Genomic DNA, 24355 nt, shown 5'->3' with positions numbered 1-24355 from the left:
CCCCAGGGGTCTATATAGACCACTTTGGCGACCCCTGGCTTAGATAAAAGCCTCTCAGCTTTGGAACTGTATTTTGTTTTAGCCATAACAACATATGTAATTTTTATCAACAGAAAAAATAAATACGTTCTAGTTTGTCTTGAAATTACAATCACTTTATGCAAATACAAAAAAACTGTAATTAAAAGGCTTCGAAGGGGAAGTCAAGAACTTACTGCAGGAAGAAAAGCAGCATAAATATTTGCACTGCATTTATCTTTTACTTCGAATTAAATAATTCAGTTATTTAAAACTTAATCAGAATTAATACAGTCTAGAGCAATCTGAAAATTTTGCATTACAAATTTTAAAAAATGCTGTACAAAATTTTAATTTATTATTCATTATATCCTTTTGTCCTACATGAATAATTTAATGTTTATTCTTTCCAGTTATATAATTTAAATGAAGTAATATGTAGTTTTATTCTGATTAAAAATCATTCAACAGAAATTTTAAAATAAACATATGCCAGTCAGAAAGTTTGTTGCACTACTGCGTAAATACATTCCATGTAAAACTATTTGGATGACACTGTGTGACAACACTTCAGACATTACCTTTATCATAGACTTCAGACGTAGTGACTTTCCCGACGCAAGTTTTGTTTTTCTGGTAATCAGTCACAAACATGTCTTGACAGCTGCAAATAACGTCCAAATTGGAAATGCGTGCAGTGATTTGTTTTTTGTGGGCAAAAAGGTGCAACTGCACTAAAATTTACGGGCAGTTTCATGAAGTGTATGGTGAAAATGCAATGTCAAGTCAAGCTATCGCAAAATGGTGCAATATGTTTGAGAATGGACGTACAGATATTGACGACACTGAGCGTGAGGTTAGACCATCAACTGCAACAAATTCGGAAATCGCTGCTCGAGTGAATGAATGTATTCTTGCAAACAGACACATAATGATAAACAAAATCTCAAATGAACTGGATATTTCTCATGGAAGTGTGCATAAAGTTATTGCTGATCACCTTTAATTTCGTAAAGTTTGTGCTCAAAGGGTGCCACATCTATTGACGGAGGAACATAAAGGAAAACATTTTTAAAGTGCATTTGCATTTCTGCAATGTTAGCAAATGGAAGGAAATGAGTTCTTAGATAATATTGTGACCGAAGATGAAACTTGGATTCACCACTTCTTGCATGAAAAAAAAATGCAGCTCGCTCAAGTGGAAACATTGCAGTACCCCGACAAGAACAAAGCGTCGAACTGTTCCATCTGCAGGAAAGGTAATGATGATGCTGTTTTTCGACATAGAAGGTGTGGTGCACACAGAGTTCATGCCGAAGGGAGCCACAATTAATGCATCTTCTTATTGTAAAACACTAAAACGATTGTGAAAATCACTTAAAAATTGACGGCCACGTAAATTCTCAAAAGGCACTGTGCTCCTGCATGTCCATGCAAGACCGCATGCAGTAAAACAAACATGTGAACTTCTGAAAAATTTAGGTGGGAAGTGTGGAATCACTTTCCTTATAACCCAGACCCTTCACTTCCTGACTTCCATATGTTTGGTCCCATGAAACAAGAACTTTCAAAGTGACGGTACCGTTTGGATGCCGAAGTGAAAGCTGCAACCCAACAATGGTTATCGGACATTGGACGGGATTTCTTTGCAGAAGGCATCGAAAAACTTGTGCTACGGCTTGACAAATGCTTAAATAACGGAGGTAATTATGTTGAAAAGTAGATTTTGAATGGAATTTTTAGATATAAATAAAGTTACTGTAAAATTTTGCTCCTGTTTTGTTTTCTTAGGCAGTCGAACTAACTTTTTGACTGACCCTCATATTTAAGAAGAAAAAAAAAACTATAAGACTAACCTTATCTTATCATCATTTAACCAATCTAAAGTTTCATGTAGGTATTCCTTTAAATTATCTTCACTTTTACTGGATTCGTCATCATTTGTAGCTTCACAAGATTTCTAAAGCATAGAAATTTAAATTTAACAAGCATAGTACTAAATTTCAAAATTGCTGAGAATTAGCATGCATAAATTTTATATTTTTTATATGAATGTCAGAAAAGAAAATTTTGCTATCTAAAACTTCATATTACAATCTCAACAGCTTAAAAATTTTTTAATATTTTTTTCAAAAAATCAAGCATATAATTTGTTTCTTAACTTATAATATCTACTTAACAGGCAACTCAGAAAATTAAATCTTTAGGATTGAGTAAAGCTAAAACACAGAAAGTATTTAAATTTTAAAAACTGCTTGTTTCAGCAATTTTTTTAAAGCAAAATGACATAAGCAGAAAAATATCAAAATAATAAAAAAAACATACTACCATTTGAACAAAGTTAAAAAAGAAATATTCATAAAGGATTGCTGTTTATATGCTACAGGAAAATTTTATTATAATCATTAGATTTTAATATGGATGCAGATGGCAGTATACACAAGAAGCAGAAATTTGCAATCAACCCACTATAGAGTGTTAGAAACTTATTTTATGACCTTTACAGTATAAAATAAAGCTTGTCACAAAATACTGTTAAGAAATCCGAATAAAACTACTTTCTAAAAGATTACACTTAGGCTACTTTGAACAATGCATGTTCAGAATATCAAATATATTGAAGGATCTTATGCAGCATTAAACAGCAACTGTTTTATGTATTAATGTCTTATTAAAACTGAAAAAAAAAAATTTAATAACACTGCCTAAACACCAGACAGAATCTAAGGACCAGATGAGACTTTTATGAGACAAAGTCTGCTGATTCTATCTAAATAGTTCATCTTTTTTCCAAAAAAATAAATGATCAAGTTTTTGAATTTGCACAGCTAAATTGCAGAAATTAGGCGATTTAAATTTTCTTCATTTCAACATATAAATCCATTAATGTTAACAAAAAAGAAGAATAGGATACAGTAGCTATAGCAGTTTTTTAAAATACTATCTCCAATTATAAATGGTACAACCAATGGAAGAATAAAACACTAGTATCACAACTCGAGGAAATTCAGAAAATATTTTCTTTAACCACTTAGCAGTTCAAGGAAGAACAATATAATTCAATAATTTTTAAAGCAAAAAATGCACAATTTACAAAAATATAAGAATTCTTAATTAAATTTTAATTTTATATTTGCTTTATACGAATAGAGAATATTTGTTAAATTCAAATTTCATTCCTTGCAGCAAGCATATTCACAAAGCCCACAAACCATTTCTTCTATGGTCTGCTCTCATTGGATGAAACATTTACTTGGCGGTCATATTTGGAATAGCCAGTTATCACCTTGTAGGCTTAGTAATTAACACCAAACCTATCTTGTGGGCTTTCAGTAACGCGAGGAGAAACAGCGTAATTCAATAAACATTCTGTAAACTTTTGATAATTTTTTATTTTATGAATGAAGGCTAAGGGGGATTGTGTGGAATATATTTTACACAACCTACTGGTCTTATTAATAGTTTATTTGCAGTTGGTTAAAGAATGAATTTAAGCTGTTAAAAGTACAATACAGTACAAAGTCTTTAATCTGGACGTCCATAATCCAGAGTGATCTATAATCCGAACCTCAACGTTACAAACTTTATGCGCATGCGCGTTTAATGCGAGCGTCCGCTACGCATGCACGTAAAGAGAAGAGAGAATTAAAGAGAAAGTATTAGCACAAAAAACGAAGCAACTCAAACAACTTACATTGAAAGAAATGTTTTATAAAGTAAACAAATAAATATTAAGCCTTTTTTTTTTTTTTTTCAAATTTTGATACCCTTTAGATCATCATTGCTCTTTATTTCATAAATTATGGTTTCATATTTTTAATTGTATAATTTCTGCATGCCATCTAACCAGATTTAAACTCAGGATCTATAATCCGGAATCGCTGAAGTCCCGACGAGTCTGGATTACGTACTTTGTACTGTAATTGTTTTGCAAGAGAAAGTGTTTACATGAAAATGGCATATGTACTTTTTCGTCATTTCTGTTAGAAAGAGACTGTTGTGTAAATTTCCATAGCACACTAATTGATACAAAAAAAGAAATATTAAAAAAAATTAACCAAATGAAAACATTCAATAAACATTTAGAGCTTCGGATATTCTTTTTTAATTAAATTATAAAGAAGTATGACTAAAATTATATTTTATTCCATCATGTGCTATTTCAATTGTAATGCTTTTCGGGATTTTGGATCTTGGATCGTAATTTTGCCACTGCTACCTACTACAAAAAGCACAAACCAGTAAATAAAAATTAAAAAAAAAAAAAAAAAAAAACATTGACAAAAATTGAGAAAAATAAATAAAAATAAATGTTAAATGTGTTAAATTTTTAATACCGCACCCGAAGGTGAAAAGCCCAATAATAGCAAAGTCATTCAACAAAGTGAGGATAAAAATGAGTCAGTGCAGGACAGAGTTTGTAAAAGCCATGAGTGGGGATAAAACCTACAATCTAGAAGTCTGTGAATTTCTTCCGTACTCCGTACTGCTGAGATGCAGTTTCTGCGTTTACTTTTGCATGCTTTTCGGTACACCATGCTCATATACAAATAGCAAAAGCGATGAAGCAAAAGTCGCCAAGCTCAAGATTTTCTAATCCTACGTTTCCTGTTTTAACCAATCGGAGCAAGCAGTAGAAGAAACGGTCTGTAGGCTTTGTGAATATGCTTGCAGCAATGGCGCAAGAGAATTATTTAATTAAATCTAACTTTACTATTTTCTTGTGAAACAAATATATATAATACATATATTTATATACTTTTGGTGTAGGCAAATGCAACCAAAAACTGAGGTGCACATCTACATGTTATAGCAGTCCCACATACAAAATTTCAACATTTTGAGAGTATTCATTTTTTAGTTATGCAAGATACGCACAGATGTACGTACAGACGCCATGAAAAAATCTCTTCTGAATCCATTTTAAATCAATTTTAAAATTTGTTTGGGGAAAAGGAGTTCTTTATTTTGTCCTTATGCAGAAATGTCATGCAAAAACATCATTAAATTGCCTTCGATAGCAGTCAAAATGGATATTTTCATTGAAATATGGTACCCGAAATTTTTCACGATTACAATACTTCCTTTACTTCGAACAAAGAAGTAAAAAACAGTCCCCATAATGTTCGCCCACCATTTATTATTATTTTTTTATAGTCGAAATTGTAAGAAAACTGCATTAATGTACAAAATAGGAGCGAAAATTCATTTATTAGTCCAAATTAATTATAAAGAGAGAATTATAAAAATTAGCATTATCCCTTTAATGTTGGCTTTTTAGCCCAGGCTGGCATAAATAACACACTTTTTTTCCATAACTTGACATTTCATATGTATTGCAAATCTTGAAATTTCTAGATGCAAGTTAATATTTCAACTCGGTATGATATATTTTAACCAGTACAATACAAAGTCTCATATTACAGTCCTGGCAATAATATTTTGTTTCTTTATAGTCACTGTTACTACTGTCAGAATCACCCATTTTTGGTTCACACAATTTAAGAAATTTCGAAACTAGATAAAATAAAATTTGAAAGCTTAGTTATTAATTTTTCATAATAAGCTAATAAAAGTACAATAATTTTCTTCAAAGTTTATTTAAACAATACTTTCATGAACTTTAATATGCAATACCCAAAGGAAAGTGCATGTTCCACACCAAATCAAAGCATTAAAAAAAAAAAAAAAAAAAAAAAAAAAAAGGAGGGAGTTTATTTTACAGACAGTAATGCCATCTATGAATCAAAAAGTAAACTAAAACATATTATATGTGATAATCAGAAACATGAGGTTTGAAAATGTGATGTCCATACCACATACAGGCAAATTAAGCTGAAAAAACATTACTCATATGAGGTATGGATAAAACTGCTAAAAGTGGGAAAAGCTCATAAAGGAAAAAGCTAAAGTATATTCACAATAAAAAGATAACCATAAGGAATAGAATTCCTTATTTTTTTTTAACATAGCAAAACTTGGTTAATGGTAAAAAATAGGTAAATGTTATACAACTGTAGATGGTCAGCTTGATAGCTATTTTAATTCAAAACATTCTGAATAATAATAATATTCTGCAGGATAAAAACAATACAAAGAATAAAAGGTACTATTCCGTTTTGAGGACCGTAAAAATTTTCAGCGAAAATGTATGCGCAAAAGCGCCAAATCTAGCGTACGCGCTGATTTCAGATTGCGTAAGTTTATATAGTTCTATATTTCTTAAGACGCCATTGAAATACTAGTTTAATTTTTAAATCCTTTTTTGATTTTAAATCCTTTTTTATATCCTATGGTTTTAACAATTTGGGAATTGCCCACCACGAAAATTCGGCAATAGAATTTTGGGTAAAGTGCAGAATCACTCACTGTTTGACGCGTTTATAAGAATTGCACATACTCGGTATCCATGTGCACATCGATCCATTTTCACTTTAAAAAAAATCCCAGAATTGCACAAAAATGGCACTGCGCACTCCCTTGACTTTATTTATGTACACATCGACCTATTTTCACTTAAAAAGTAAAAGAAAATTGACAAAATTCAATTGTTTTTACCCTTGTAAAAAGCGGCAAACAAATAAGTGAGCGATTCTGCACTTTACCGAGAATATTTTCAAAGAAAAGGCATTATTCATTATATAAAATTACGTTTGAACAACCAAAGAGATGAAATTATGCTTTAGCGATAAGTCGGTAGCGAAATAGCGATGCAGGCATCCATTCAGTTATGTTTAGCAATTTTTATATAAATTATAGTAATGATCTGAAATAGTTATTTACTCTTATGCTTCCATTCAGTCATGTTTAGCCTTTTTCATATAAATTATAAAAATAAAAAACTATTATATGAAATTAACCTTTCATCTAAATTAAAGCATCAATCTTAGATAGTTATTTACTATTATACTTCCTTTCTTGCCGCAATTATTAGGGTTGCCGCAATTATTTTGGGCAGCATTGGCATCAACAATAGTTTGGCGATTTTTTACGGCCCTCCAAACCGAATAGTACCGAATAAAATTGCAGGTACTTCCTTGTCAAAGTGACTGGTACATAAACCCTTGGTGATATTTGCAGGCAGCGAACTGAGCAATTTAGTCAGCTAATTTTGATTATCAAGTGCAATGGGCCACTTTAGCGAGAAAGTACTAAACTGCAACATAGCAGATTTTAAATTAATATTTATATAAAAATATACCTGTTTAGACACATTAGTAGAAAGTTTTCTTGAACTCCCAGATGCAGGTGTTACTGGTAGAGTGCTTCTAGGACTATTGAGAGAGAGAGTTTTAGGTGAAGAAGAATTAGGTGAAGCTTTAGGGCTCTTGACGGAAGCCAAAGATGGTGATAACAATGTTGTCTTCTTCATTGTTTTTCTCTTCTAAATTAAAATGAACAATTGTCCTTACAGTAGGCTGAACATTTATGGTGATTACAAGAATATAAAATAGCAGCTCAAAATTAATCTTTAAGAACTGTCTATGCGCATATATTATAATAATAATCTTCAAAAAAATATACAGTGTCAAAAATAAAATTTGCATGTACTCTTTTGATTTCATAATGAAGGATGCTAGAGTATACAGACTGGCTTTATCTTTAATTAAACAGACATACATATCAAATGAAAACCATACATCAGCCATAGCAAAATACTAAGAAAATTATCAAATCTCCCTACACAAAGAAAGAGAACAAATGAGACAAAGAAATGAGACAGAAGAAAATGGTCCTTAGAAAACACAACAACATTTGACCTCCAATAAAGGGCTCAGGTACAATAGAGGGTTTAAATACAGTGAGCAGAAGCAGAAAGAAAAGACTTTCATTGCATCACAAGTCTCACACAAGAATAGAGGTTTGCTCTGCAGAAATCCAAGACCTGCAGAATAACATCAAGAAAAGCCATGCATATTTTAATCAGCACCCTGAATAAAAATTTTATGCATTAAAAATTGCATATTTGTGCAATGACAGACAAGAGATATCCATCATCAGATAAATTTATGTATTGAACAGCAAAATGGAGCGATCATTTCCAACATTCTTCAAAACATTGTTGTTGTTCACATCTGTTGTTATTTGCAATCTTACAGATTAATACTATACACCTAAATCAAATAAATCAGCAATATAACAAACAGCAATAAATCAAATTTAATCAGCAATAAATCAAAAAGCATCAAAAATGATTTGTATAATATAATTCTCAATAAGAATTTTAAGTGTGCAAATGCTTTAGCTGAAAAGAAGGCTTATGAAACTATGTTATATATTATGGCACAGAAGACTAGAACATCTTAGTTATAAAACTATGAAGGAACTTGCTTCATTATGGAGATTTCTGATGATTATCTGAAGGATGATTCTGTTTGTGAAATCTGTTTGTAAGCTAGACAATGAAGATAGCCTTTTAATTCTCAAAGAATGAGAGTTAAGAAACCTTTGGCTTTAATTCATACTGATGAGTATGGGCCTGTTGACCCAGTAAAATGGGATAAGATAAAATATTTTATAACTTTTCTTGATGATTACACATATTTTACAATGGCATATTTGACAGAAGGTAAATATGAAACATTTAATGTAATAAAAAATAATGTGGTAGGGGTAGAAGCTAAATGGAACATGAAAGTGTCAAAATTAAGACGTGAAAATTTTAAAATTTAGTGTAAAAACAATGGAATTATTTTGGATTTTATAGTTTCTTTTCACCACACAGTTAAACGGTAAAGGAGAAAGAATGAATAAAATATTACAAGGGGGAAAAAAGAACATTGCTAAAAGATTAAAAAAAAAGAGATGCAGGAAGAAGCTCACCGAACTGTAACATAATTATTTGTTGAACCATAGGATCAAAAGGAACAGTATGACACCAGAAAAATTAAATAACCAAGGCCTAATTTATCAAGATTGAAATTTTTTTTTTTAAAAGTATTTTACATGCTAGAATAAATAAACCAATTAAAACGCTTGATTCATGAAGTGAAAAGTTCATATTTTTCATTACACAAATGGCTATAGATTATGAGATAGAAATTCACTGCAAATCAGCCTGCACAAATATTTTATCCTATTTTTTTTTTAAATTCATTTAGTACCTAAAATGACATGATCTATGTTAATGCAATTATCTGAGTTTAGCACACATTTAATCTATTTGTAATTTGCATAATATGGATATATAAACAACTTGCATTAAAAGAAATGTTTAATAAAGTAAACAATCAAATATTTAGCCTTTTTTTTTTTTTTTTTTTTTGGTAAATTTTGATACTCTTTTGCAGATTTTGATCATAAATGCATCATTATTTCATAAATCACGATTTCATATTTTTAATTTATAATTTCTACTCTTACTAGATTTAAACTGATGACCTAATATCCGGAAAAATCCCAAATCCGGAATCGCGGAAATCCCGACGAGTCTGGATCTCGGACTTTGTACTGTACTAAGCAAATGTGTAAAGATGACCACCAAGTGAAATTATTTATGGGGAAGCTGTGGCCAAGGTAAAACAAAAGGCAAAGAGAAACAGCTCCATAACAATTGAATTCATATTTATGTTAATTTATGTGGCAGCAGTATGAAAGAAGAGAAAAAATATTTGATTTCTTAACAGCAGTAATTGCTAAATTGCAGCCTTCACAAATGTAAATAAACGTTATTTCTTCAAAGAAAAATAAATATTACTTCAGTTTAAATGTAAATCATTATTAGTAATTGTTAAATAAATGTTATTTATTATGTTCCTGTATTGCGGTTTTTCATTTTTTGAAGGTTACCATAATGTTTGTTAATGTTCTCCAGATAAATTTTAAAAGTTGCCAAATTTCACTAAAGCCTATGTGTTGGCTGCTTTAATACTGACGTACCAAATTAATAAATTTTTTATCTGCAACTCTTAACCAATTTCTAATTTTTTCTTCTGCTAGCGTCTTTCATCATATCTTTCAATCATATCATTCCCTTAAATATAATAATGCAAAATAAATTATTATTTATAATTTACCTTTTTCACTGGACTTTCATCTGAATTCTCAGATACCGCTGATGCACTGCCTTCACTATCTGAGCTTTCCTTTCCAGGTTTGTATTCATCTTCAGAATCTTCTGACCCAGATGCTATTACGATACGCCGTCTTTTAGTTTTAGAAGTGGTGACTTTTTCTTCCTAGGGGCAAAACAGATAATGCAAATTAATAATTCACATGGAAATTCATTTTACTCATTTTTCAAACGGAACAAAATTTCCAAATTATACAGTATTTGTTTTTTACAGAAATTATTATTTGCATTTAAAATATTACTAAGAATTTCATTTACAGAATCAATTTAATGGATTCAATATTTATCAGGTTGAAAAGATAAATTAATGATTGAAATATGGACAAAATTAAAAAAAAAAAAAAAAAAAGTCAAGCATTGAGCCTGAAATCTTGAATTTAGACAATTTTAATGCCATCTAAGTGATTTTGTTTTATAATTTCATTTCAGGTTTACTTTCTAACATGGCATAAATTGTCTACACAAAAATTGTAATTTCTAATATATTAATGTAGCTTAAAATAAATAGATCATAATCATAAACTTGCTCAACTAGTTATTTGAAAATTTAATTGCTTTATTAACATATCTTGTCATTTCATTTCACATTAGATTCTAATACATCATCCAATCAATTATTAAAACTATACAAATTTAAAGTGTAAATGAAGTATTCCTACATTTCTACAAATAAGAAAGGATTTACTTGGCTTTTGAAAACACGTAGTCAAAACTTTAGTTTGCACTTATCTTTAAAATTATCTGAATCCCACATTTATAAGACGTGTTCGTCAATAAAAGGTAACTGACAGAATGCACAAAATATAAAAATAAAAAACTGATACTATTAAATATCAGTTTTTACAAAAAACTAATGTTATGCTAGTGACAACAGTGTTGTTATTAAAGTACCTAATTTCAGTAGAAGGGGACATGATCGAAATTTTGCAAGAATTAACAATGAATAACAGTGAATGCATAAAATTTATAGAAATATTTTAATATTCTCAAAAAAAGGTGAAATCCATAAGAGGGAAAATTTTAACATATAAAATTAAGTAATTTTCAATAAGTTTTAATTAATAAAAACATCAGTCACAGTATTCAAGTAAAAGCATAACTATTACATGCCTAAATATCAATGGAGTAATTATGAAAATTAAAAAAAAAAAAGAAAAAGAATTAAAAGAACAGAAGGAGAGGGGGGCAAGGCAAAGAAATTACAATACTTGCAAAATCAATAAAATAAAGTATGCCATATTCACTCTGATGCTATTTAACTGTTTATCCAAACTTATTAATTAATATTTATCTGTTACTTTTTATTTCTGCTAGTTATGTCTTTATTAAAGCATAAATGTTATCATTTAGTCACCTTCTATGAATTTAAATATATATAGCTTATAATTAAATGTTTCAAAAATAAAAGGAATAAATTACACCTTTTAATATTAATGGTATTGGAAAACACAATTTCTTTCCACTGATACAAAAAAGCCCTGTTACACACAGAAACATTTTGAAGAAAATTCAGACTGTATCTTAAACCTCACAGCAATTTTGATTTGATGCAGGCCAGCTGTTTGGCCTGTGATATTCTCTATTCAGTTGAAGTTACCAAAACGTAATTAAGCAACAACCCAAGTATGTACAGAGCACATATCTGTTTTGACTAGTGGATAATGCTGACTTGTATGGATGCTGAATTTGTGCAATTCTTGGATATTTTTTAAGCTAAAACAGACTATTGTGTACATTCCCATGTACACAAAAAAAGGATTTATCAAAAAAGGAAGGGTTTTATTACTGATGCTTCTTGCTTTTTAAATTTGATTGATTGCTCTCGTATGGAATACTTAATGTGCGACCACTTTCACATATTAGGTTACAGAAAAATTAGTTGTCAATGATTTTGTGAATGATCTCTAAAGTCAGCTACAAGTTTGCAGTATTTTGATGGTTCTGAGAATAATAAAATATTATTGAAAAAAATACCAGTATCTTTCAGTGTGTCTGCATTACATGTTCATCAAATTTAAGAGAAACATTATCCTGAAATAGCTGAATGCTGCATTAGAATACTGAAATAAACATGTTATTAAAATAATTTATAAATTTCGGCTTCTGATGCTAAGATACTGGCGGTACAGGTTGAAGTACCCAGTACTTTTGCAGTACCATAGGTGATTGAAGTAATACTAAATCTAGCTGTTAAGCTTTCACTCTCAATATTGAGGAAGAATACCCTGGGAGACGTTCCAAGGGTCTCCCACACATCTTCCCCTGCCACACAAAATCTCCTGAGAGAACTTTACTTGTTACATATTTTTAGTACCTTCTTACTATACACAGCCATATGTTTACAAACATTCATCTCTTTTCCGAAATTCAAACTTGGACCCATTGGTATGGCATAAGCATCACTAAATATTATACAAGCTGGGCAGCTACAAACCGAAGAAATACTAAGCATCGATCCATCAAAATACTATTGAGATTAAATGAATAGAAGCTGTTTCATGGGATACATACAAGCCCCATAACAGATCACAAAATGATTGCATTATAATAATCATTACTGCCAACTTAAGAGAGCAGAATATGAAACCTTTCTGCATTAGAATTAAGATTATAATTAAAACTAGCTTCTGTTACTTTTAAATACTATTGAGTTAATACACTTATTAGTGAGCTAAAGCAACCAAAACTAATTTTTTTTGCTAACCATTAGATTTTTCAAGATTCCAGAATTTCAGTAGTTTATAAAAAAATCATAAACTGTATGACAGATGGACTAGATACAATAGTGTACCTGAAAATATAGGATGCTTCCCACGCAAAATGTTTTGGTCTAACTGAGTAGTTATTGAATTCTTAAAAAATTAATAACTACCTTGACTAATATTTTAAAACAGATTTAACTTTTACAATAAAATAACTTACCTCATCAGTTTCCGCTTCTCTTTCAGAATCAACATCACTTCCTAAGAAAAAAATGTATTCAAAAATAAATAAATAAATATAAAATAGCTGAATCCACTATACATTTTTTCTCTATTTGGTGTCATACATAATAAAAAAATATTAAAAGAGTTTGTATCATTCTGGAAGCAAAAGTCTTGAACTACACTCAAGAGCCAAAACATTATGACCAGCCCTACATTTGGCGATGAACACGCCTGGATGACGTGGAAGGCACGCGATCAGGTGGAAGTGGTATTTAACTGCTGCTGGAGAGTCTGAAGAATCATTCTTTCACTTGCTTCTGTGTGTGATGGGAAAGGCTGCGGATCTAAGCGACTTTGACTGAGGGCAGATTGTAATGGCCCGAAGGCTCGGAACAAGTATTTCCGAAACTGCACGACACGTGGGTTGTTCACGATCTACAGTTGTTAGCACATATGAAAAGTGGATGAATGACGGTGAAACCAGCAGTAGACGACATGGTGTTGGACGTCCACACGCTATCAAAGAAAAAAGTCGTCAGAGACTGTCTCGCATGGTGAAGTAAAACCGGAGCCAGACAGTGGCCCAGCTGACAGCCGAATACAATGCAGGGCCAAGTCAAAAAGTATCGGAGCACACTGTTCAGCGGACACTGTTGGATATGGGGCTATGCAGCAAATGTCCCACTCGTATGCCTTTGCTGACCAAGCATCATCGCCAACTGCTCCTGCACTGGGCCCGGAAACATCGCGACTGGTCCATGGATCAGTGGAAAAGAGTTGCCTGGTCAGATGAATCACGGTTTGTCATTCATCATGCCGATGGCTGTGTCAGAATACGCTGTCTTCCAGGTGAACAGTTGCTCCCTCAATGCACAGTAGGTCATACACAGGCCGGTGATGGTGGTATTATGCTCTGGGGGGCGTTCTCTTGGGCGTCTCTGGGACCCGTGGTTGTGGTAGAGCAGACCATGAATGCTACAGGGTATCTGAACATCAGTGCAGACCAGTTGCACCCTTACATGGCCTCTGTCTTTCCAGCTGGAAATGGAATGTTCCAACAGGACAATGCCCCGTGTCACAAGGCTACAATTGTGTTGGAGTGGTTTCCGGAATATGATGCTGATTTCCAGTTAATGTCCTGGCCACCTAACTCACCAGATCTCAATCCGATAGAACACATTTGGGATGTCATGGGGTGGCAGCTCAGAGGTCAAAAACCACCAATTCGCAATATCTCGGATTTGCATGATCATTGCTACAACATCTGGTACAATCTGCCTTCGGTCATCTATCAAGGACTTGTGGCATCCATGCCAAGACGGGTTGAAGCTGTGTTGCTCGCCAAATGTGGCCCAACTCGTTATTGACAGATGGTCATAATTTTTTGGCTCTTGAGTGTAAACAACTTAAGTAAAATACTTAGATTGTAAAATTAATTGTATTGTTAAAAAATATGCTAAGATAATCTATTGTTCTCAAAATCTGCTTCTAATTAAAAAGAGATCTTTCGTTCTCAAAATCAAGGTGAAATATTAAACATTTAGCTTGACTGCACCGCCAGTAATAATATAATACAAAATAAATTTTCTAAAACAAAAAGATAATTTTTTTCGTTACAAAACATAATTTACACATGAAATCCTTAATAAATATTTAATTGTAAGGCTTTTCATTTCAAGTAAAGTGAAGTATCAGGTAAACACCAAATTTGGCATTTTTGTTGTCAAATTATGATTTTATTCTAGTAACTTTACTTTCGCTGTTAGACAGATGTATTATGCCAGGCATTTTTTTTTTTTTAATTCAAACCAATGGAATTGTGGGATATTTCTCTCTTGGTCATGTTATTTGTTGATTGTTATTTTTAAAATACCTTTTTTCAAAAAATAAATAGTGAAAACATTACATTTGAGTGCACATTGAAATTTCACCTGTTCTTGGGTAATTATGTTCATGGCCAGTGGCAAAGTCGAATTTGAGCAATTCTCTAATTTTTTTTTGAACAGCAGCACCCTCCCTGCAAAAAAAAAGTACTGAAGGACATCTTTAAAAAGGTAAGTTTGCAATGCGAGTTTGTGTTATTCCCTAATTTCTTTTTCTTGTAGTAAAAGCAGATTACTGTGTATGGTCTGGTATATGCTAGGTGTTCAAACTGACCCTCTTTCCAATACACAGTAATCTATCTGGGAAAAGTACAAAAAAATTTACTGAAGCATTTTTTGAAATGCTTAGTTTTTTTAGACATATCATACAATCCTTATTTAGTAATTAAAATTGGTATTTTAAATTGTTAAAGTGTATTTCTTTTGATAAGTTATTAATATTTGCCAACTTAATAATAAATATCAATACTCTAGTAGTTTTGGTTGATCTTTACATTATGGTAACTTGGCGATTTTTTGGCGAAAATTTGGCAACCAACTCTCCTACAGCAACCCTCTATATTTTTTTCCCCGCCGCCATTTTGTCTTCACGAAGTAAAGACATGTTTCTTTTCTTTTTATCTACTGAACACTTCTTCCAACAATCTAGTAGCCGAATTACACTTATGCTAGAAATTTTATCAAACAAAACTGCTTAATCATGACAAATATTCACTGCAAAATTGGGAAAAAGTGCACAATACCATACTCCTTACGCGTTTTTCAAAATAACACATACACATAAACCATGTACACGCCAACTTATTTTTACTTAAAAAAACATCCCAGAATTGCACAAAAATGGCATTGCGCACACTCTTCACTATATCCATGTACACTGCTTTTTTCTCATAAATTAGAAAAATTTCACGAAAATACATGACAATTTTCTCAATCTTTAAACCCGGTAAAAAGAACATATATGAAATTACCTGATCGCGAAAAAGTATTTACCCTTTCCAAATATGAACATTTCCACATATAAAATAAATAAAATATCCAAAAACTTTTACCTCTAAATCATCTATTACATTATACACGTCACCAACGAATTCATACCGCAAGCATTTACAAATACTTAGTATCAAATATTTAAATTATTTCCATGCACGTTTACTTCAACTTAAACGTATACCAAATTCCTACAAACATAAAATTCACAAAATAACTATCATTTAATTAAAATATAATTAAATTCAAAAACACTACTTAAAATATAAATGAGCACATACATTAAATTAATAAAAATTACCTTACAATCCTAATTACTTTAAACTAAATCATTGCTAATAACAATTTTCCCAATAATACCAAATTCCTTTACTTCCACCTTACATTTAGAAGAATGCATAAAAATAATATCCACAAATAATTAAAAATACTAACTTACCTAATCTTCTTCAGAATCTTGATTACGTGTCCGATAAACTTTTCTTTAGTTACGGCCATGGGATCCAAAAATTCACGAACACTGTTTCACACAACACAGAATAAACCAAATACAAAATTTCCAGATTTTTTCCTGATTTCCCCCCTTTTCCGATTAAAGAACCGTAATTCGTCCATTAATATCACATGACATATCCCATGATCTCTCATTTCCCTCACACAAAATAATGCGTAATCGGAACTGAGTACTGCTCACATTATTACCAAAGTCCCAGGTAGTAACCTTTATCGCCTCCAAAATGTCGCCAAACTACCAGTTACCATATTGTAAAGATCAACCGTAGTTTTTTTTTTTTTTTTTTTTAAAGTCACCAAAATCAGCAACCTGCATCCAATAAGTAACTTTCACATACTTTTCTTAGTTTACCTGCAAACTGAATGATCTATCTCTTAAAAAGTAGTTTAGCATTGAAGCTAATCTACAACAAATGCTCTAATGTGTGCAGTAAGTTGTAAATATGAAGTGAATTCGAGTACTCTTTTGTAAAAAGTAAATATTTTTAATTTATAAACCATAAAATTATCTTTGTTCTTACATATTATGAATTGCAATAAAATAGTTTATATTCCTGTACATTAAAAAAGTTCATGAAAAATGCTTATGAAACAAATAGTTCTATTTGAATTTTTTTTTTTTTTTAAGTATTGCCACATCAGAACATGTGTACTGATTCCAAAAATCCTAATTTCCAGGAAATGATGGTAGAATAACTCTTTTGGTATCTGTCACAGATAAGAAACATCATTTTTGGGTACTTATGTATTATTTCAATCAATGAAGTCAACAAATGAAGTCAACAAATTTTCAAAATGTGGTAAATTCACCAACCAGTGAATAATCATACTTCAGGCAATAATCAGTCAAGCAATGTTGCCATTTTTGTATGCATTCTTTTTGTTGTATTTCACGTTCAATGATTTTTACAAACAAAACATGATATATCTGGCCTTTAAAATATTAACTCGTGTAATGTGTCAGCACTGAAAAAAAAATACTGTAAAATTTCTGCTGGAATACAACATTTTGTTTCAAGATTTCTAAAGAGAAGAACACAAATTTACTACCAAAAACTTTCTGAAAACTATTGTTTACAATCTAACACTTTCAGGAAGAGTATCATTCAAATTTTTGGTACTTACGTATTATCGCAACCAGGTTGGCGCTATTTGTAAGTTTGAGTAAAAAAGTATGAATAGAAAGAAAATGTACATTTATTAATTACAAATAATTTTTAATACAGTTTTTTATATTATTTTGTTTTAAAATATAAAATAGCAATTAAACCCTTCCGGTTTCGAATTTGAATAAGTTGCAGAATTATTTTTTCGGCGGAAATCTTTTGGCTATTGCTTTTAGCACTGATTGAAAACCTTATTCGCCATAACCATGTACACGTCGACTTATTTTTACCTAAAAAAACATCCCAGAATTGCACAAAAATGGCATTGCGCACACTCTTGACTTTATCCATGTACACTGCTATTTTCTGATAAATTACAAAAATTTGCACAAAAATGCAGGAAAATTTTGTGAATCTCCACATGCTCTTTTTACAAAACTACGTATAACACGTAGGGTTTCCGTAAGTAGGGTCGCCAAATTTGGCAATTTATGCGAATTTTGGCCTGGTTGCATTAATATGTAAATACCAAATTTTTTTTAAAAACATACACACACACACTAATGTTTCACACCTTTTTCTTATTGTTTGTTTCAGCATTTTTAACTTAGGATTACATTCCTCCATAATGGTCAGATCAGAAAACAAAAATTAAAATGCTATTTGAGGTGTGCAAATGTTTATACCTTCAAAAATATAAATATTACAATCAATCTAAATACATCATTAGATAGAAGTGTGTGTATGTGTGTATTTAATTATGGCAAAGCACACGAGGGCTATCTGCCTAAGGGGAGGGATGCCTTTCGTGGAGGACTTTCTAACGGAAACTGGCTCGTATACACGTTACACATGGGGAAAACCACAAAAACGCCCATGCAGCCAGCCCGTTCGCGGGATTCGAACCTCGGACCAAACCACCAGTGTTTAGCGACTTTACCACTCGGCCGCTGGTGGGCCCCATTAGATAGAAGAAACAGCACATTAGTAAACAAACAAAGAATATGCATGTAATGCATCAAAAATAGTGAAATTTTGGTGAAGCATGCACATGGGCAACCACATGCGAGAGGCAAAGTTATCTGGTAAACAGTCAGTGTGTTCAGACGATATTTGCTGTATTTTATTTTATTTCACCAAGATAGTGGCACTGCAATTTATAGAAATTTGACTAATGTAGTAGATTGTGTGCAAACAGAATTTACTGTTAAGCAGTATAATAGAATAGGGGATTCAGAAGCAGGCGATATTTGTATGGTTGACTTAACTGTTAATGGACAGTCACGATTTATTCTAGAATCTGGATATATTCATGCAACAGTTAATTCAGATCAGAAGATGCTCTTGCTGGGTAGAGTAGACTTTAAGGTACCCCTTGTATTATGGCGAAGTTGTTGTTTAATTTATCGCCAAGTTGTTGTTTCATTTATGGTAGCCTGAGTAGTTCAATGTTATGGAAACTCTATTGTGACGTAATCGGGTGCATGATTCTGGGAAATTTTGAATCTTGGGATGTTTTGTATGCGTTTTTGTGGTGTGTTGGTTTGATTCTTTAGAAGGTAGAATGGCCGAATGTAGTAAGATTAATTTGAAGTTTCTATATGATTTGGAGTGAAAGGGGATAAAAGCTTTAATTGACTGGTGTGTAAATGAAGATTTACTTAGCAGCCATTATAAGTGTCCTGCATGTAGGAAGGATATGCGTCTAGTCGAACGTAAAAACCGTTTAGATGGATTTGTAGGAAGGTTCAGATGGTCACTATGTGAAGCATTCGATCAGAAAGAGTACCTGGTTTGAAAAAAGTCATTTGAGTATGATTGATATTTTGATTTTTACGTGGCTCTGGGTGTACGAAGAGAACTTGAAAATCATGGTAAGTGAATATTTGCTTTTGGTAGTGCTTATGTATAACATGTTTTTCCTTTTTTGTGTTATTTTATTGTTTGGTTTAAAATGTATTTTATTGAGATTATGTATTTTTTGTTTGCCTATATTGTAGAATTTGGTGCTCCTTTGACTTTTTAAGTGAAAATATATCGTTGTGTACACACAAAGTAAAGGGAGTGCGCAATGCAAGTTTGTGCAATTCTGGGATTTTTTTCTAAGTGAAAATAGGTCGACGTGTACATGGATAAAGTTAAGAGTGCGCGATGCCATTTTTGTGCAATTCAGGGATTTTTTTTAAGTGAAAATAGATCAATGTGTACATGGATAAAGTCAAAGGAGTGCGCAATGCCATTTTTGTGCAATTTGGGGATTTTTTTTTTAAGTGAAAATAAGTCGATGTGTACATGGATACCGAGTTTGCACAATTGTTTGTCTTGTTATTTTGGTTTTGTGTAGCGGCGATTTTTGGCCCAAAAATTGCCGCTTCGCAAGCGAAAATAACGAGTCAAAGAATTGCACCAAATCGGTATCCATGTACCGCCAAGTTTCGCCAAGGGGTACCCTAAACTATACTTTTACCATAACAATTTAACATCATAAAATTAACATCAGTTTTCAGCAAACAATTAATCAGTTTTCCAAAGGATACATTAATTCCTTTGTTTAGATAAATAAAACTGAAAATTGTATGATTAAATAAAAACTGACCTTTAAATAGAAACTGGATTTCATCATCTTAACATCATTTTAACAATCAATCAAAGTAAAACTCTTAAATTTCAATATGCATGTGAATTAAAATCCAGAATATGCTTCAACACATATTAAATCTACATCAATAATTATTTTGATAAACACCTGTGTTATATTAAACATAAATAACAGGTCATATCTAATAAAATCAGATACAACATAATACAGTGAAGCACTGGATATTCATTTCGTCTAAACTTATGTTTAAAACACACACAATTTATTATATTGACTTAAGTACGAGGTTAGATACTATTGTCAGCTTGTATCAGGCCCACATACTTATGATATATCACTTTTTTGTCAATGTCCATCCAATAGATCTTAATTCAAAGTAATAATACATATTTTGTTTTGATTTGCAATGCTGAGTTTTAACTAACTATTTATTTTATATGCCACTAATTTAGTTAAAGCAGAATCAAGTGCCAATTAAATATTAAATTTGCAATACTTATAACATTTAGAAAATGGTTATGTTTTCTTAAAAGGAAAAAATTCGAGCAGTAACAGGATTTAATGATTTTTAAAAGTGAAATAATCACTACCTGCATTACAATTTTACGCTACTGCAAGATACACAAATACAAACATACAAAACATTTAATCCAAACCATATGCCCATAATCAAATAAAAATTATAAGAGAAGCAATAAAAATCTACTGTATATAGCAAATAATGTTGATATTATGGAATCACATTTCAGAAGCAATCAGACATAAAATACATAATATTATGCGATTTTTATTCATTATGTACACTGACAAACTTACAGTACGTAGAAATATATAAATGTTATACAATCACACATTATACAGGTACAATTTGTCTCACCTAAAGGCGCGTGTCTTTTGTTTGTAGTTTTTTCAGATTTTCGATTTATTTCAGATTTTCTTGAAGGAGTCTGTGAATCAGAATTACATATTCCGTTAAGAGATTTCTTAGAAGAAAGAATGTTTTCTGAAGCGGAATTTTTCGACACAGGAGTTTGTGATTTAGGTGTTTTTGGAATTGGCTTACTTGCTGGACTTTTTGAAAAGAAGTCTAACAATGTTTTAGGTTTTGACATAGTGAAAAAATGTTCCAACCTTTTAATAAATTCTCAGATAAATAAGACTTTCAAGCACACAGACTACGAAACAATGCTGTGCGAAAAATAAATAATTGGCGCGCATTTCTTACTGTTGCCAGTCTAGTCGTAAGGTCGTAGGGAGAAAAGGCACCAGGAAAAGGGAAGCAGAAATTAGTTCTTTTCCGGTTTATCAATTTTAGCCAAAATCTACATTGTTCCAAATGATAAAGAAATCTTAATATTAAAATTAAAAACTTTTGAACTATATTTTAATATACGTTTAAAAAGTTCTAGGTTTCAAATACATCTTCCGATTGTCCAGGTTTCATCCAAATCTAACTAACTGAATGTAGAAAGCTTATCCAGATTCTTATCAGAAGTCGAGTAAAAAAATGTTTCTACATCTTGACACTCGAGAATAAAATACGATTTGTAGTATGGAAAACAGAATTTTTTAGAAGTTTCCTATAAGAATCATAGTGGACGAAAAAGCCGTCGCATACAACTGATACACAGACAGACAATGTTGTAAACGTAGTAGAAACACGTTGTGGAGACCCTAATTATTCACTGAAAACTCACTATCGAATTTGGGGATCGAACAAATACCAGGTGCGTCATAAATTCGAGCAGTTAAAAAATTCGTAATAAAAGAAGGAATGCACGGAAAAATTTTCTGTTTGCTCCAATATGGTCAGAAATCCACTGGATTTTTTTTCCATGTAAAATAAAAAAAAAAAATGTTTCCAAAAGTAAAGGGCGCTCACACGTCATACTGAGACGTTTTATTCAAATCATGCAAACAGATCACAATAACATGACACTATGCATTTATTTTATAGTAAGAGATGTTCAACATTACCACCACCACAAGGTAATAGGCAAGTGAGACGCGTCATTAAGCTCATTACAGCGGAGTGTAGCATGTCACCATCGATGGCATCGACGATCAGTCTAATGGCATTTTTCATTTCCACCAGTGTGGTTGGGGAGCCCCGATACACACGAGACTTTAAATATCCCCACAACCAAAAATCTACCGGGGTCAAGTCTGGTGATCTTGAGGGCCATTGAATCATACAATTGCGACTTATCACTCGGTCTTCGGTGAAAGATTCCAACAGGAACGTTGGAACGTCTCCTGCAATGTGAGGCAGGGCACCATCCTGCATGAAGGTGACAGCAGGTAACGCATGTCTTTCCTGCAATACAGGCACAACGTGGTCACGCAAAAGAGTAAGATACCGTGCTGCAGCGACTGTACAGGTTTTCACGCCGGATACAGGACAGGGTTCTTCAAGAAAGAGTCCAGAATAAAAGAGACGCGGTGAAACCACACCAGTCACATGAGGAGAACACAGTGGCTGGCTCTGGTACTCACGAGGGTTTGACGTCGCCCAAATACGACTGTTTTGCGTACTGACGTCACCATGCAGTGAAAAGGGGGCTTCATCCACCCAAATGGCATTCAGCAACCATTGTGGGTTACTTTCCATTTGTGCCAGCGCCCATGTAGCAAACTTTTGTCTTGCATTCTGTACCTGCCGGTAATAACTGGTGAAGCTGCTGGATTTTGTACGGATACAGATCCAACATTTCGTGAAGAATACGTCGAATCGACGCTTTGGGAATCCCTGTTCTTCTCTCAGCTTCACGAGCACTGCTACTCACTGTTGATGTCTCGTCTGCCATATCTTTCATGACACTTTGTACCACATGGACACGATCCGCTCTCAAGGGTGGTCTGCCACTTCGTTGACGATCCTCCAAACTCCCCGTTTCCTCAAATCACCGTACTAAATTCCGTATCCCATTCAATGAAATAGGGCTTTTTTTGCGCCTTCACTCCTTTCTCTGTGCGAAACTTTCGCAATGTAACAGTTGTGGATTAACCATTCTTGTAGAACAATTTAAACACTAACGACCGATCTGGTAAAGTAAGCATGCCACCGGCTTCGAATGACGGATCCGTTTCCATCCAAGTATTTTATTGATATTCTGATTTGCATAAAACATCTCAGTATGACGTGTGAGCGCCCTCTCTTGGTTACTTTTGGAAACATTTTTTTTACTTGGGAAAAAAAATCGAATGTCTTTCTGACCATATTGGCGCAAACAGATAATTTTGCGTGCATTCCTTTTTTATTACGAATTTTTGAACTTACGAATTTTTGAACAGCACGAATTTATGACGCACCCGTTACATGAGACAAGCTTTGAAAGCCCACAACTTTCGATACTTTTTCCCTAGCTCGTGTGATCATTGCGTTTTGCTAGCGAGAACATGCTTTGATGACTTTTGATATTGCGCTGATCAATTTTCGCAGGAAAAAAGGCCGGTATGTCATTTGAAAATTTCAAAATTTTTGACTGTAATCGTAACCAGGATAGCTCTGTTTCCACCAGAGTCTCAAACGCGTTGACCAGTTACGGGATCGCGTACGATGGAGGCAGGATCTTGGAAGAGCTCCTGAATTTTCAAAGGTGTTTTCCGGAAAATCTTCATTTATTTCAGAAAATTTTCGTGAATATCCTCTGCATTGTCTCGTTCTCAAAGCCGGGAGTTCTCCTGTACCTGGGGGGTCTTGTCTTCCTTGCAATCTTTTGCATCACTAAGACGGAGCGTTCAGATAAGTAGAACTTCTTTTCTCTAAGCTAAATCAAATATCTGTCACTAAAGTACCTTTAAATTCATTCATTTATTAAGATCATTATTATTATTATGCTCATTTTATTATGTTCTGGCATTAAATACTTAGTAATTGCTTTAAATCATGTGGTTCTTTTTTGGTTACCATCTCGTAGGGACGCTATCCTTATCAGTAGCCCTTATCAGTAGTGTTAGCCGTACCCATTGGGGCCCCTTTGAGGAATGTCTCGAGAGCTAAAAACACGATCTCGGGCCTCAATGAATGTACAGAGTTGTAGTTTTTGCTCCTTTAATCTATATTTCCTATCTATTTAAATTAAAAGCATATATTAATACAGTGTGCCTCAAATTGATAAAATAGTACACATATAATAAATTATGACCATTAACTTAATAAATAAATAAAATGCTTATTTTTTAAAAAAAATTAATTAATAATAATAATAAAAAAACTCCGTAATTTATTTACTTATTTATTTTTG

At 32.4% G+C, this 24355-nt stretch overlaps 1 protein-coding gene across 1 annotated transcript in view; it reads right to left on the bottom strand.

Annotated features, from left to right (window-relative positions):
* Positions 1-21368, bottom strand: part of Msh6 (DNA mismatch repair protein Msh6) — a 109351-nt gene extending 87983 nt beyond the window's left edge. The window contains exons 1-5 of the mRNA XM_085818150.1: positions 20986-21368; positions 13013-13053; positions 10035-10196; positions 7220-7402; positions 1875-1978 (exon numbers count right to left, since the gene is read on the bottom strand). Coding sequence (XP_085674276.1) covers positions 1875-1978; positions 7220-7402; positions 10035-10196; positions 13013-13053; positions 20986-21220 — 725 coding nt within the window. The 5' untranslated portion in view covers positions 21221-21368. The remainder of the gene's footprint in view (positions 1-1874; positions 1979-7219; positions 7403-10034; positions 10197-13012; positions 13054-20985) is intronic.
* Positions 21369-24355: the final 2987 nt, after the last annotated feature.

This window comes from Stegodyphus dumicola, chromosome 6 (assembly GCF_044657685.1).
Source record: "Stegodyphus dumicola isolate Sdum_Otavi_A_Nest chromosome 6, ASM4465768v1".
Lineage (NCBI taxonomy): Eukaryota > Metazoa > Arthropoda > Arachnida > Araneae > Eresidae > Stegodyphus > Stegodyphus dumicola.
Note: the sequence above shows the minus strand (reverse complement) of the source record. Positions and strands in the feature narration are given on the sequence as shown.